The 13,974-nt window shown below is 35.6% G+C and overlaps 2 protein-coding genes across 4 annotated transcripts; both read right to left on the bottom strand.

Moving 5' to 3' along the window:
- Positions 1-1,848: 1,848 nt before the first annotated feature.
- Positions 1,849-6,209, bottom strand: LOC101470322 (taste receptor type 1 member 1-like). The gene is made up of 6 exons (XM_076878594.1): positions 5,729-6,209; positions 5,158-5,452; positions 4,237-4,965; positions 3,782-3,988; positions 3,332-3,452; positions 1,849-2,478 (listed from the first exon to the last, which is right to left on the bottom strand). Exons 1-6 carry the CDS (start codon positions 5,908-5,910, stop codon positions 1,979-1,981), a joined length of 2,034 nt encoding a protein of 677 aa, XP_076734709.1. The 5' UTR covers positions 5,911-6,209; the 3' UTR covers positions 1,849-1,978.
- Positions 6,210-6,324: 115 nt separating this feature from the next.
- On the bottom strand, positions 6,325-13,927 carry rer1 (retention in endoplasmic reticulum sorting receptor 1). 3 transcript variants are annotated; one of them, XM_012919941.4, is made up of 8 exons: positions 13,728-13,927; positions 12,282-12,363; positions 11,890-11,994; positions 11,366-11,462; positions 10,560-10,638; positions 9,223-9,358; positions 8,238-8,292; positions 6,325-6,843 (listed from the first exon to the last, which is right to left on the bottom strand). In XM_012919941.4, the coding sequence occupies exons 2-8, from the start codon at positions 12,360-12,362 to the stop codon at positions 6,833-6,835; spliced, it is 564 nt and encodes a 187-aa protein (XP_012775395.1). In that variant the 5' UTR covers position 12,363; positions 13,728-13,927; the 3' UTR covers positions 6,325-6,832. The 3 variants fall into 3 exon arrangements, with proteins under 3 accessions (XP_012775395.1, XP_004554159.1, XP_004554161.1); XM_004554102.5 differs by lacking the exon at positions 6,325-6,843 and having other exon boundaries at positions 7,487-8,292; XM_004554104.6 differs by lacking the exons at positions 6,325-6,843; positions 13,728-13,927 and adding an exon at positions 12,923-13,301 and having other exon boundaries at positions 7,487-8,292.
- Between the last annotated feature and the right edge of the window lie 47 nt (positions 13,928-13,974).

Below are 13,974 nucleotides of genomic sequence, written 5' to 3'. Positions count from 1 at the left end.
CACTGCTATCACTTCGGACAAATTCTTGTGTGGTTCTTCCAGAGGTCGGATTAAACCAACTATTAAAAAATAGGTTAAAAGCCCCTGGGAAATTGATAGTATCTGTGCAATGGTCAAATATTTCATAGCCAAGAGACACATTTGGCAGTAGTTTGGTAGTATTGTTGATTTCTTCTGCAGAGAGATGAAGAAGAGTGATAAATTCAGTTTTAATACTTATTAAACACAGTAAATAATTGAAATTTTGGGCATCCCTCAACAGTTATGATCAATTAATATAGGAAGATGGCTGTAGTGAAAGATGTAGCTATACAAAGTGAACAAACTGGGTGGGTGGCTCCAGCAGATCCAGGCAACAACATTCGAGAACTCTGTGCCGAAGAGCGCAGGACTAGGAAGATACTGTGTAGGACCCTCAAGCTCCCAATCCTCTGATATAGGACCTGAGCCTGAAGGGTAGACCACCTGCAGGGCGGAGACTTTTTTTTTTTTTGTCCTGGTCCAGTCCTCCTTCTCTGCAGTGATGAATGTAATGTGTTACTGTAATCAAATTTTTCAATAATATAGAAATGTAATGTGTTGTATTACTGTATTAAATTCAGTAATTACATTACAGTTACAATCAGGAGTTATGCGGACACTAGAATTACAAAGGATCCTAAATATCGGCACTCCAAGCTGACAGAAAGAAAAATCAAATAACATTTTTTCAACCTGTGCACTTAAGCTACAGTCAGTTGTTTTCAGTTCATGTGCAGGAGGAGGAAAATTGTAGAACAGTGATGAGGACAATACTTTTATTTTTATTTCACAAAAGGACAAGAGTACAATTATAAGTTGCAAACTTCATCCAAGAAAGAAACAACTGCATGAAACTGATAACTCAACTTCAGCTCTTTGCAAGATTTAAACAGAATTCTACCACAAAGCTAGCCAAGAATCCAGAAAGATGTTAAAGCTGATTGCGTGGCAGCCCCAGCCCAGGAGCCAGAGCCTGATCTTTAACAGATAACAAAAGGCAGTGATGAGCAGTCAGGCTTGCAGCCTCCGTTTCTACCTGCTCATGTTTATACAGTAAAATTACTGAAATATTGAAGTGTAATAAATGCATTAAAAAAGGAAAAACAAGAACAAAAATAAAGAACAGTAGTGTCCACTGATGAACCAAACATTTAGACATAGGATACCTGTACATGATAAATTTATAAAATATTTTTAATGTAATCTCATTATCCTCCAACATCAAAATAAGTCAGTTCCTATTCCTATTATATGTTCAGGTATTTCTTTACCACTTATCTATTAAAGATCGATTAACTTAATTCTTTTCATGTTTTTAATGATATTTAATATAAACAAAATAATATTTGTTACACAAAACTTTTAAATATATATTTTAAAGACCAACATTTAGATCATTGTGTATGTGATGTGAAGTTATTCTTTGAAACAATCACCACCCTATCCTCTTTTAAAGAGGACCTATTATTACCAGAATACAGAGACTGAAATCCTCTGTCTATATCAACGAATATTTACTCGAGACATCTCCTGGTTAATTGATTTGGTATAACTCTGAATGAGACCATGGAAGTACTGCTGTGTGTTTTTGTGAGATTGAAAAATCACAATGTAACATTTGGGAAAGAAATACCACAGCAAAAAGCAGTAGAGACTGGAGAGCACTGCCAGGCTCTGCAGAGGCTGAATGTGCTTCCCATGATAAAGGATTCTCCCAGTGGCAAAGATGATCCAGGTGAGCATCAGCAGGAGGAGACAAAAGGTTATTGCTTTGGCTTCATTATAATTTTTTGGGAGGTCTTTTCCCATATAAGAGAAAACAAAGCAAAGAGCACACAATGATAAAGGTAAAACCAGAGAAGCAGATGCTGCTTTAAAATCAGTCTCACAGTAAAGTATAATTTTTCTTGAGTTCCAAGACATGTCAATGTTAGGTCTTGGGGGGGCATATGTAAAGTTAATAAGAAGAAAGATTGCCTGGGTCACAAACACCACAGCAATGAACATCCACTGCCCGTGATATTTCATCCACCAGCTGTACAGCACTGGGAACTTGGTAGCTGTTTTGAAAATGCACACAATTAGAAATGCACGTACAACAAAGCATGCTAAGCAAATGGTGAAGAATAAAAAAAAATGGTAAATATCTTAAGATACAAAAAGCATCTGTTGGTTTGCCAAAATAAAAAAATACACTAAGACTAGACAGACTGAGACAACCTAGAATCAGAAAGCACATTGGTCCTCCAGCAGATTTGACAACAGGTGTGTCGTAGTTAAGGGCAAAGAGAACAGACAAGGCCAGTGAGATGAACACCAAGATGAAGGCACCAACCATGATCCCTATAGCCCAAATGTCTGTAAATGGTGTATACTCCACCACCCGCAGACTGCATGATGTACTTCCTTCTTCAGACCATTCTGTGTCTTTACAGGTGATGCACTTGGAGGGATTGTCTGTTTCACAAGAGAGATGGGCAGAAAAGAAGCATATGGTCATCTTTAAAGTAGACCCATGATACCTTTCTCCATTGAGAGTTCATACATGTATGTTTGTGTTTGTATTTAAACACACAATTATTAGTCATTTAGTTAGTCATTAGTCGTCAGTAGTCAGTTATCAGTAGTCGCAAGCACAAGATTTTGTAAAGTTCAGACTGATCAACTTGTAAGCACAGCTTATGATTGAAAAACTAGATCTACTATTGTGCCCTTAAATAAGCAAATATTTAACGTATTGTTTAACAAATGTTTATTTCTTCTGATGTTTGTCCCATCCATTGTCATGTTACAGTTCTCATGACCTCCGTGGTGGCAAGCGGTAGAAAAGGTGTCCATCGGCACAAAATTTTAGTTATGGAAATTATATGTGGTACAGCCAATCAGAAAGCAGGCTTAGAGGAAGAGATAACATCATATTGTTGATGAACTGAGCCGTACCAACATTCAAGCAAAGATTGTGAACCATGCAAAATTGCTTTAAAAATAACAAGAATTTAAAAATTAAAGCTTCAAAGGTGTTTATGTCTGTTTTAAACTACAAACATTTGACCTGTGATACACTATGCTCTCTAAAGATCTTCCTTCACGTTAAACCTGCCCTGTACTTTACAGTTTGCACCTTAGTGTAAATCTATCACGACTAATAATTGGCTGCTTTTATATGAGCGGTGACTGGAACAAAAATGGAAGACTATGGCTTAGTCTATATGAAGACAATAATAGTCTTTAAAAAGCATAACTTTAACTTCCATTACAAGTGACAGCACTACTTTCACTCTTTTTCTACTGTCATTCAAAAACAGTTTACCTGTGCTGTTGATATAAGTCCCACGTGGACAAATTGTGCAACTGAAGCAACACTTGTGGATTCCAAGTTGTGTTTTCTTGTAGCCTATTTTACATTCTTCAGAACACACTGAAGTTGGTACCTACACAAGAATATTGGGTGTAAAAAGGTCAGAAGAAGATACTGCACTTCCGTACCATTTACTGTAACGGTAAATTACGGGGAAAGTACCAGTCATTAAATATATTCACACAGGTTTTTTGAATTTCTAAAATTGTTTTGTAACATGTAAAAGTATTTGCCTGTTATATCTAGACAGCCATGCAAATCACCTTATGAACACCTACAACTGGTAGCTGCCGTGTGCTTATATCTAGGTAGAAGTCTAAAAAACTAAATTGCTAAAACTTAATTTTATTATTAATCTTTGTGTTGAAAAAACAAATAAAATAACTTATTACTACTACGTACTTGTGCACTTGTATGCCACTGAATTTTGGTGTCGTTGATGAAGAAATGGAATGATGGATGACAAGTATAATAGCCCACTTCCTGCACATCACCACTGGGGCCCCAAAAAACGACTGAGTGGGATCCAAACATGGGGTCACCATTCTCATCAAACTGAATGGTTTGGTTTAAAAGGGTAAAATTTGTCTTCCTCAACTCTGTAAGAACCTGATGTTGGAACACAACAGTAACACTGAGTTCACAATGACTGAGGTTTGGACAAACACAATTTGCTTAACCTAATAATTCTGTCGTTTTTATTATTATTAGGTTTAACTAACTCTGAGATTCCAGTTAGCTTATCACATACTTCATATACACTATCACTGGTTTTACTACGGATAAGAACAATTATTCACTCTTAGATCATTTTCAAAAAGTAAAGTGAGAAATGATCAAATAATTAGAATGCTTACCATATGGGGGTAGACTGTAATACTGTCTTTACATCCATCAGCTCCACATTGTAACATATTGTGTAAGGCATGAGCAATGGAATACACGGCAGAATAAACAGGAAAAGAGAACGATGGATCTGCATCAATGATTTCCTCAGCAGTCAGGCTACTGCAGTTGCAAACCTGATTACAAAACTTCTGTTGCTCTGCATTTTCACAGTGGTTCTTGGCCTTGAAAGAATGAATGAACTCACTAAAACCAGGTATTGACATCTTAGGCTGAGCAACCCCAAGTACAGTGCCAATATTTTTGCTTCCTTGTATCTGGTCTATTATTTTTTTGTTTAGGGACCATGTATCAGTTGCTATCCACACCTTGTTTGTAACATTTTGTCTTTTTACTGACTCCATGAGTTCTTCAACAGTCCATTCAGGTGCAAAAACAATAATGATATTAATGTTTTTTGCATCAATCTGTCTAAACATTAGACTGCAATCTGTATCTTGATCAAGGCCTTTGCTATATGCAAGGCAGATGTCAGTCTCATTAATTGCTTTTAAAAACAAGTCCAGGCCATCTGTTCCATAATCATTATTAACATAAAGAAAAGCAACCCATTTCCAGTTGAATCGCTTGACAATACTAACAATGCCTTTTATGACCTCTTCATTGGGATGCACTGTTCTTAAGAAAGAGGGAAAGGTCTGTTTTCTTGAAAAGATTGAACTGGAAGCTCCATAACTGACCTGTTAAGAGCAACAGAGAAAATGTCATTGTGATCATTAACAATAACCAATCATTTATACTCCTGAAACTTGTATTATTTTAAACATGGAAAACATCATTTCTTGATTTAACTTTTGTAAAGACTATTTTTTAATAAAAAATATTGATCTGGTTTAAAAAATGTCAAAGTACATAAGGGCTCATAGGTTTACCATTGGAATGAGATTCATCATGAACAGTGGGGCTACAGCTCGTGCCTGAGGGCTTGTATAGGTCCCGACCACTGCTATCACTTTGGATAAATTGTGTGGTTCTTCCAGAGGGCGCATAAAGCCATTATCAGAGATTAGGTTTAAAGGTCCTGGGAAACTCACAAAATCTGTGCAGTGGTCAAAGATTTCATAGCCAAGTGACACATTTGGCAGTAGCTTGGTAGAATTGTTGATTTCTTCTACAGAGAATCTCATCATTTGAAACCTTCGATAACTGGACAGAATAAAAGGTGCACTGTGGGCAGATGAAGGACAGTAATAAATTCCGTTGCAATGCTTGTAGTAAATATGTGCAATTTTGGACATCCCTAAATAATTATGATCATCTAAAATAGGATTTCTAGCTAAATGACCATGTCAGCAGTGCTGACTTTAAAAAATAAATATTAATAACACAGCAATTCATTTCACTGGTTTAAGATTTCTATTACCAGTTTAACCAGCGTCAAGTAAACTTTTTCTGTTTTTATTAGTTTTATCACAAGAAAGTACCCAACAGAGTTTAACTAACCTGGAGCAGTCAATGGCTTCTGGTCTTTGATGAAGAAGAGAGTCATTCAGCTGATGAATATTAAAAAGTCCACCTATCAAATAATCTCCTTCCACCCAAAACTCAGATGTTGAAACAGTGTATTGAGCCAAAGCATGTAGAAAACACCCCAGTATACAGTGATAGACAACAATGCTCTTCATTCTCAAAACAAGAAGTATTTACCAGTCTACGGTGAGCCTTAACACTCTGTCTGATGTTATGAGCCGCTGGTAATGCTGGAGCCTCTGAGGAATATCTATCATTGAAGGATTCACAAATCAGTATGCAAAGATCAGCAGCTAAATGGCAACTTTGTCTCATTAATCTGATAATGCTGGACACAACTCAAAAGATAACAATGAATTTCCTTATTTTATAGAGGTGACCAAATATATTCAGATTCCAGTCATATGTGCCATTAACTTAAAAAAGAAAAAAATTACAAAGAAAGAGCTGTACAAAAATACATTTTGATTACGATAAACAGAAATGCACTGGACCTCTCCAACTGTCTTTAGTTGCAAGGCTACCCTTTTCCATGAATACTTATAAAATATGAAGCCAAGATTCAAATGCACTGTTCAAAGGGACACAGCCTCTTTAATAGCATTTGGAGTGAAAAAATTACACTTAAGTTATTAAAATCAAGTTTCTGTTTGTAACTGTAGCACAAGAAAATAACATGCAATTCCATGAAAAACATTTAATTTATCAGATCTGCAACCCAATTTAGCAGTTTTACTTCCATAAACTTCAACTGAAATAGTTTTTCACACTCAAACAGTATGGTGGTGGATGAAAAAAAAATGAATCTTAAAAAAAAAAAAATTATATTTTAAAATATATATATTTATATACACACAAACCCAGACAACCCTTTGAAACACAAACTTTTTACAGGAAATTTTTTGATCCCTTACTACAGTGCTGATCAACGTTTAATAATCACAGATTTGCAGCATTTTGAAAAAAAAAAAAAAAAAGGAAAAAAAGGAAAAAAAAATCAACTGGTTCATAGAAAAGTATGTGATCGCCACCCACTTCATCCATTTCTTTTAATAAAAGCTCTCAATCTCTGTTTTCTTATGTTTCCTCTGAAAAAGAAAGAGAACAACAGTTTGCTTGGAATGACTACATTTACCACAACTCTTAAAAGATTTTACACAGAATGTGAAAGACAACAACAGCCAGTCTACAAATTCCAAATGAGCCTCAGTCTTTGAAACAAAGATTGCTAAATATTTCAAAGAGATGGGGTCATTGAAATAAACTTGCTTGATTGACTGCTCTCAAATAAGCCACATTATGAATTTATCTGGAATACTGGTTATGCACTTTAGGACACATTAGGTTTTGAATAAATACCCACTTAACGGTCTAAAAATCTGAGGTAAAGCAAATTCATTGACTTGCCATTTCATGTTAATTGCTCAGTCACCCAATTTATCTCCCTGGGGTAATTACACCCAAAATGATTTCCATCCCAGTTTCCCAGTAGTTAAACTCTACGAAGGCGGAAAAGTAGAAATAAGTGATTTAAGAATGACTGCAGACTACAGGCAACTACGTTATCTGGGATTAGTGACACTCTCCTTGAATTACAAAATTATACAGGGTAGCTAACAAATCAAATGGACAATCAAAGTTTTTAAACATTGTGCTGGCTGGATGTAATTCATTTTATAGATTAACAGGAAGTTTTTTGTTTGGTTTTTTTTTGTTTTTTTTTTGGGGGGGGGGGGGGGGGGGCCTTCATGAAAGAATATTCACGTAAAAAGCAGCCAATTTTTCCAGGTATCTTTATTTAGAACAAAGGACAAGTGCCAGAGATATTTAAGTCAGAGCAGCAGGATATTCTCATCACGAAGATGAAAATTTTTAATTTGAAGACTCTTGCATTTCCATCTGATATCACGTTAACAACTTTATCATATTTTTGTAAATGAGAAATTACATGAATTAAAAGTTAGTGAATTTTAGAGAGGGGGTGTACTGGAATAAACCAGTGGAAACAAAGCATAACAAAACAACAACAAACAAAAAAAAAAAAAATCACTCATTTTACTGCAAATTTCTTTCAGTTTTGATGTCTTTACTGTTACTCTTTAGGGTTAGAAAGGCAAAAGGTAGCACTTAGTCCTAACTATTACTGAGTAACTGCAGATCAATCCTTGAAAAACAAAACAAAAAAAAGCCCCCAAAAAGCAAACAAACAGAAAAAAACCCTCATTAGACAAAGGGAGTAGTTTAGATTTTTAGACTAATTTGATCCATGCTGCTCGTATCCTCGTCCAACACTGAGAACACTGTGGATCAAAACTTGTATTTTTCATGTTTTCATGTTACTGTTCAACTGACAAAAAGAAAATACATCTCTAACCCTCATCATTCCCCAATGGCTGTGGCCAATAAATTTTAAATGCAACAAAGAGGAAGGGAGAGTGGGAGTTTTTTTAACTAGCAAAAGCTTTCCCTGTGTCTTCCTTGCCTTTGTATGTCCTCTTCCCATGTGTGAAGGGTAGGTATCTGTACTTGACCATATGCTAGAAAAGACAAGGAAGTAAAAAGGAGAGTTAGCAACACTTACTTTAAGGCTTGTGCATACACTTTTAGTGACTTAGCATATTTTACAACACATTCAGAATCACAATATAAACTGCACTGCAGATAACAACAATGACACCCTTTTCATACAATAAAGGTCCTTCAATAAAATATAAGGTTAAACCTGTGGCTCTGTCTAACCCAAAAGCAATTTGTGGACTGCAATGTTTTTATTGCACTGTAGGCACTTTCAGACCAAACTGTCATAGGGACACTGGGCAACTCACTCTTGAACAACATATCTTCAGGAACAGTAAGATTCTAACAGTAAGATTTAGTTATGCAACAGCAGGGAAGCAGTTGGTGTAGGACTATTGTTCAATATTGTTAACTGAGTTCAAAGAACTGTAATAGTCCTGTCCTTGCTTGCTGTATGTATATAAAAAAAAAATGCAAGTAACCTTGGGGTGTGTGAAATGATTGTTTACAATGGCTACTCCTCTGAGATTAAAAAAACAAACAAAATCCAGCTATGTAGGCTCTAACACAATGACTTAATTGATTTATGACATAGTATGATATCATATCTTGATATAGTATCTTTATTACTAGGTGATTTTTTTTTAAATTAAATACAATTATACTCTAAGATAAATGCTAAACAGACATTTATGAGTTGTGCTTTAGGCATCATTACCTTCTAATTAATGAGTTCCAGTGACTTTGGCTTCTCAGTTAGACATACTTATTGTCACAATATGTTTCAAAATACATCATGATGTCACTGGTCGGAATACTTAACTCAAGGTTTCAAATAGGGACTATGGATGATGAAAACATTCCTCCAGACCCAAAGCACCCTATTACTGTTAATCTAATGCAGCTATGATCAATATGTACTAAGCAAAGAGATGTATGTTTGTACTTACTTTAATCTGCCTCTTCATGGTGATGCAAAAGAGCATGATGAAGTACATTACAAGTATAGGCCAGAATACTGGCACATTGAAGGCATCAAAAAATGTGCAAATCATGGCGATGACGATGCCTTTTGTCGCTGAATGCCTGAAAAGAAAAGTAAACACACAGTCAGAGTCAAAGTGTTATCTTAAGCAACAAGAACAAGGAGTCCATGTACAGCCGTGTACAGAAGAACAAGATTATGTAAGTTATAAAGAGAAAGAGAATGTCTGCATATAGAGTAGACAGAGCGCTAAAACTTTTATCTGGTTAGGCTTTTGCATTTTAAAATGTTTCGTTTGAAACTAGACCGCAGGCTTGAGATTCTTTTAAGAGTAAAACAGAGTGAGACCTTTCTAATAAATAGGTCCAACACAGACTGAATACTCTCTTGAGAACTGACCAGCTACATGTACTTTAATTGTATTCCACAGTATCTAAGATAATTTGTACTGATGTATTTGTTTGTTTTCTGCCTAAATCTTTTACACAGTACTAAATCACTAGGTACGGTTGGAGATTAACAAAGAGAAGGTAGTGGAAAATGCAACAAAGTGTAGTCTGACACAAATTTGAGTAGAAATCAGAAAGATGTTCTTAGCAAGACGTAATAAAATATAAGACTTAAAATCTTTAGTTTAGTCAGCAACCCTCCAAACAACAAATGAACAAATAATTTAATCCTGTAATTGTTATATCCCAATATCCACTTAACATGGGTAAGCATGTTACATTGAAAGTCAAATTGTTTTTAATCAAGCAGATAAACATGCAAAGGGAACAAAGATGATATTTTCATGCATCAGGTACATATCTGATATAAAGAAAAAGATATCAAGCAAATGTGTGTTTTCCCCCCTTTCTTCTTTAGTATATAAGAGAACACAGTATTTGTAAATGCAAATAAGATTCAAGGCCTAACACATAATTTGAAATTGGTACAGCACAGAATGGCAGAAATCGATGCTAAGTTAAGCTACCAGCAGGTGGTGAGTAAAATTTATTGCTGCTGTGAAAATAAATTAAGTTGTGGTTTTAAAAATCTGAAGAAAATGTTTGTATTTAAACTATTTTTGGAAGTCAAGGTTACAGACACAATCTTTATGTCAATGAAGTAGAAATTAATTTGAGACAATGAGGTCAAATCAAAATAAACAAAAATGACTCAAACTCTGTGTCTTTAGTTTCACCCTAAAATGCTACACCCATTTCTAAAGGAGCTTTGCTTAATATAATCTTTCAGCACACAGGTTGTTCTAAAGAAAATAATTTGCAATTTCCCTGGGTGACCATGTTGAACTCTCACCAGAATTTGAATTCAGGCAACCTCCTGATGAAAGGGCGGAACTCCTCGTTCTGCTTGGTGGGAAGGGATGGGCCCTCATCTGTAGATAATATAGGTTACTAGTTGAGTTATCCCATAACAGCAACAAGAACATCAACAACAACAATGTACACTTTAGAAATAGGACAATTTCAGTTACATACAGTAAAAATGGCTAATTCATATATTTTTTGGGAACAGTCACAACTGTACACATTCCATTCAAGGAGGTCACTTGCTCATAAACAGAGTGCTACTATAAAACCACATTTGGCTGCTCCACGCCAACTGTGCATGGTATAAAATATAAATAGTAGGAGAGCAAGAATAAATAACAGACGACAGGAATATATGCAAAACAGAAGGAAGACACACAATAGAAAGGCACGGATGAGAGAACATTTTGCAAAGTGCCTAAGAGTAGTAGTAATAGATGGCACAAAGGAAGAAACTGTTTGTGGGACTTTGTTGTCTACTGAGATGCAGTGCCCTTTCTGTATCTATATGGACTCAAGCATTTCAGTTTTGAGATACGTACTTGTAAATATGCAAGTGTACAGTAATAGTCTATTGTTCCAGTAACTATTTTAAAATCTTTCATAATAAATTGAAAGTTATATTAGAAAATTCTCAGAAAAAAAAACCCCATATTGGGCAATTGCTGGCTTAGACTTTTGATTAGATGCAAGTACTAAGGTCTAAATGAACAGTTTAGTAATACTCCATGAGGTAGCCTACTTCCATGTTCACATCACAAACACTACTTTAATGAGACCGAGTTGACTAACCTTCTTCAAGCAGTGAGGGATCCACTTTTGGCGACAGAAAAGCAATGAACAGGTTGAGATGGTAGATTCCCAAAGCATATGTTACTATATACCAACCCTGAAAAGGAGCATCAGAAAATAACCTTATTAAAGGACATCTTTGCTAGAGTCAGTCAAGACACATCAGTCAAGACATATAAGAACTTTATGATATAAACACCTAACGAATAGAGCAATATCCCAGTCAAAACAAGACAATAAAGGCAGAGAGATTTACTATGAAATGCATTATTTTACTTTTAATGAATAATAGCAAAATGAAATAACCTTGATCTGAAAGTAAGATACAATTGGTTAAAAACTACTAGAGGTGAATGAGGATTTCAAACCCTCTTTATAAAGAGTTGGCATTTTAAACTTGATAAAGATAGTATTTATTATAGGCCAAGCAAAAAATTTAAGTATTTAGAATTCCTCATTAACATTTTTAACTTGGCTGACTAATTGCAAATAAATCTGAAAAACACACAGAAATACACAATTACCTGTAGTAGATACACTCTGATCATGTAGACAAGAGTAAGTAGTAGAGTTCCTGCCCACCGCATTGCATAGAATGGTGTTGACTTGTCTAGCCATGACTGATAGACCTGTGACAAAAAGAAACCAGAATAAACATTGCAGAGGTGCTGAAAAACATGAAGTTCATATTTATCTGTTGTGAACATCAGTTCTGACGTACTTATATTTGCAAGTCAGTTTTAAAAATGTCTCTACTGAGATTTGGCTCAATGAATGCTAATGTTTAAAATGGTAAGTCTTTGTTTAATGACTTGGTTCAAAAAGGCATTTTAAAAAGACAGAATTTTCACAATCGGTGTATCCCTAAATTTAAACCTATTTAAAAGAATATGATATTCTTGATCTCACACATTACCTGTCCAACTCGTGTGAAAAAGGCAGCCACAACAGAAGTTTTCCCATGGATTGACTCCCCAGCACTGTCCCCTTCTGACATTCTTATTGGAAGGACAAAAAGATTTTGATTAGTGGCGTATGAACTTAATCTACTTTAATAAGAGTACTGCACAATACTCTTATTCAGCATGACCATGTCTACCAACGGCCCCAGTTGAAGATACAAAATGGAGGTGATAAATTGACAAATGACAAACTCTTCTGTGCCCATTTTGTCTTAAAGGATTTGGAAATAAATACCCAGTAAAACGAAAATTTGTGAACGATTTTACCAAGAACTGCACATTTTGGAACACACGTTTCTTTTCAGTTTGTGTAATATATACTCTGTAAACTGTGATACAAGTAAATACAATAGACATAGGCTGTCCGGAAAGACCTGTATCTGCGAGGTGCATATGTCCAGAAGAGGGGTTAATCAGAGTGATCAGATAACTATCAAGGCGCAAATAGTCAAGGTGACAAAATCTTTGTAATTTTCTTTAAATAAACAATTTAAATATGTATCTCTGTAAATTAAATCTAACCCTAGGTCCTTTAATAGAATTTTAATTGATTAGCTGATCATAAATATTCTCGGTGCGCTTGTCGGTTACTCACCAAAACAACATTTATATCCACTGTAGCCTAGGTTGATTGCTTAGATAACTACGCATTACGCGTTAGGACATTTAATGATTTGCTATTTTTATTTTAATGGGGAAAAGAACAGGACCGTGACGAGCTGTGGTTGTGCCTGGTTAGCATTAGCTGCATAACTAGCTCACAGCTTAAGGAAGGCAGGATAACATCTAGGAAGCAATATCTACCAAAATAGGCTCATTTGCAAAATGGAAAATAACTACGATGTGCACTACAACTTCAATAAGTTGTACTAGAGGTATTACTTTATCTTATATTATTTTAAATTCTTCGCGTTAGCTTAGAAATTAGCCCCGAAAGCGGTCCTAGCCGTCGAAACGTACACTACCTTTGGCCCCAGTTAACGTTTGTATGGGTGATGTAGTTTTGTTCAGCTTCATTTGACCCCCTTCAGCCGTTAGAATGAAAGTATTAGACTACATTTCCCACAACTCCAATTGGGCACATGTAAAAGTATGTAAAAAATAATTTGTAGTTTATTATTGACTACTCCTAGATTGCAAGAATTGGTTTGTGTTCACATTTAAACTACAACACCCAGCAAGGGCTTCACAAAATTGACAACTCACTTCCGGTGCTACGTTGCCAACAGTTTCACAGCTAGCTAGCACAGTTAAAATATAACCATTCTATACTAAACACCTCCATATTCAGTGAATGATGCAATCACAATCAATGTTGATTCTTCGATTCAATACCTCTTTGTGTCTCTCAGCTGTATTAGCAGTTACAGCGAAAATTGTCAATGGCAGTTCTTTCTTACCTGATACGGCCGCTGTGACACTACCCGGCTCTACCTAGCTAGCTAAACTAGCCACTTCTCGTGTAAACTGCTGTGTACACGTCAATACTTCCGCGAGGATACCACAGGCTGAGTAGCAGAAATCCGACCACCTCGATTCGCTATGACTCTTCAGACCTCAACGATCACAAACGAACCGATTTCTCGGTTCAAATAATAAAAAGTCAGCGCAGCATCAGAATGTTTCCTCTGGTTGGCCTGTTTCCTT

This window comes from Maylandia zebra, linkage group LG20 (genome assembly GCF_041146795.1).
Source record: "Maylandia zebra isolate NMK-2024a linkage group LG20, Mzebra_GT3a, whole genome shotgun sequence".
Classification (NCBI taxonomy): domain Eukaryota; kingdom Metazoa; phylum Chordata; class Actinopteri; order Cichliformes; family Cichlidae; genus Maylandia; species Maylandia zebra.
This window is presented reverse-complemented; position numbering and strand designations above follow the sequence as displayed.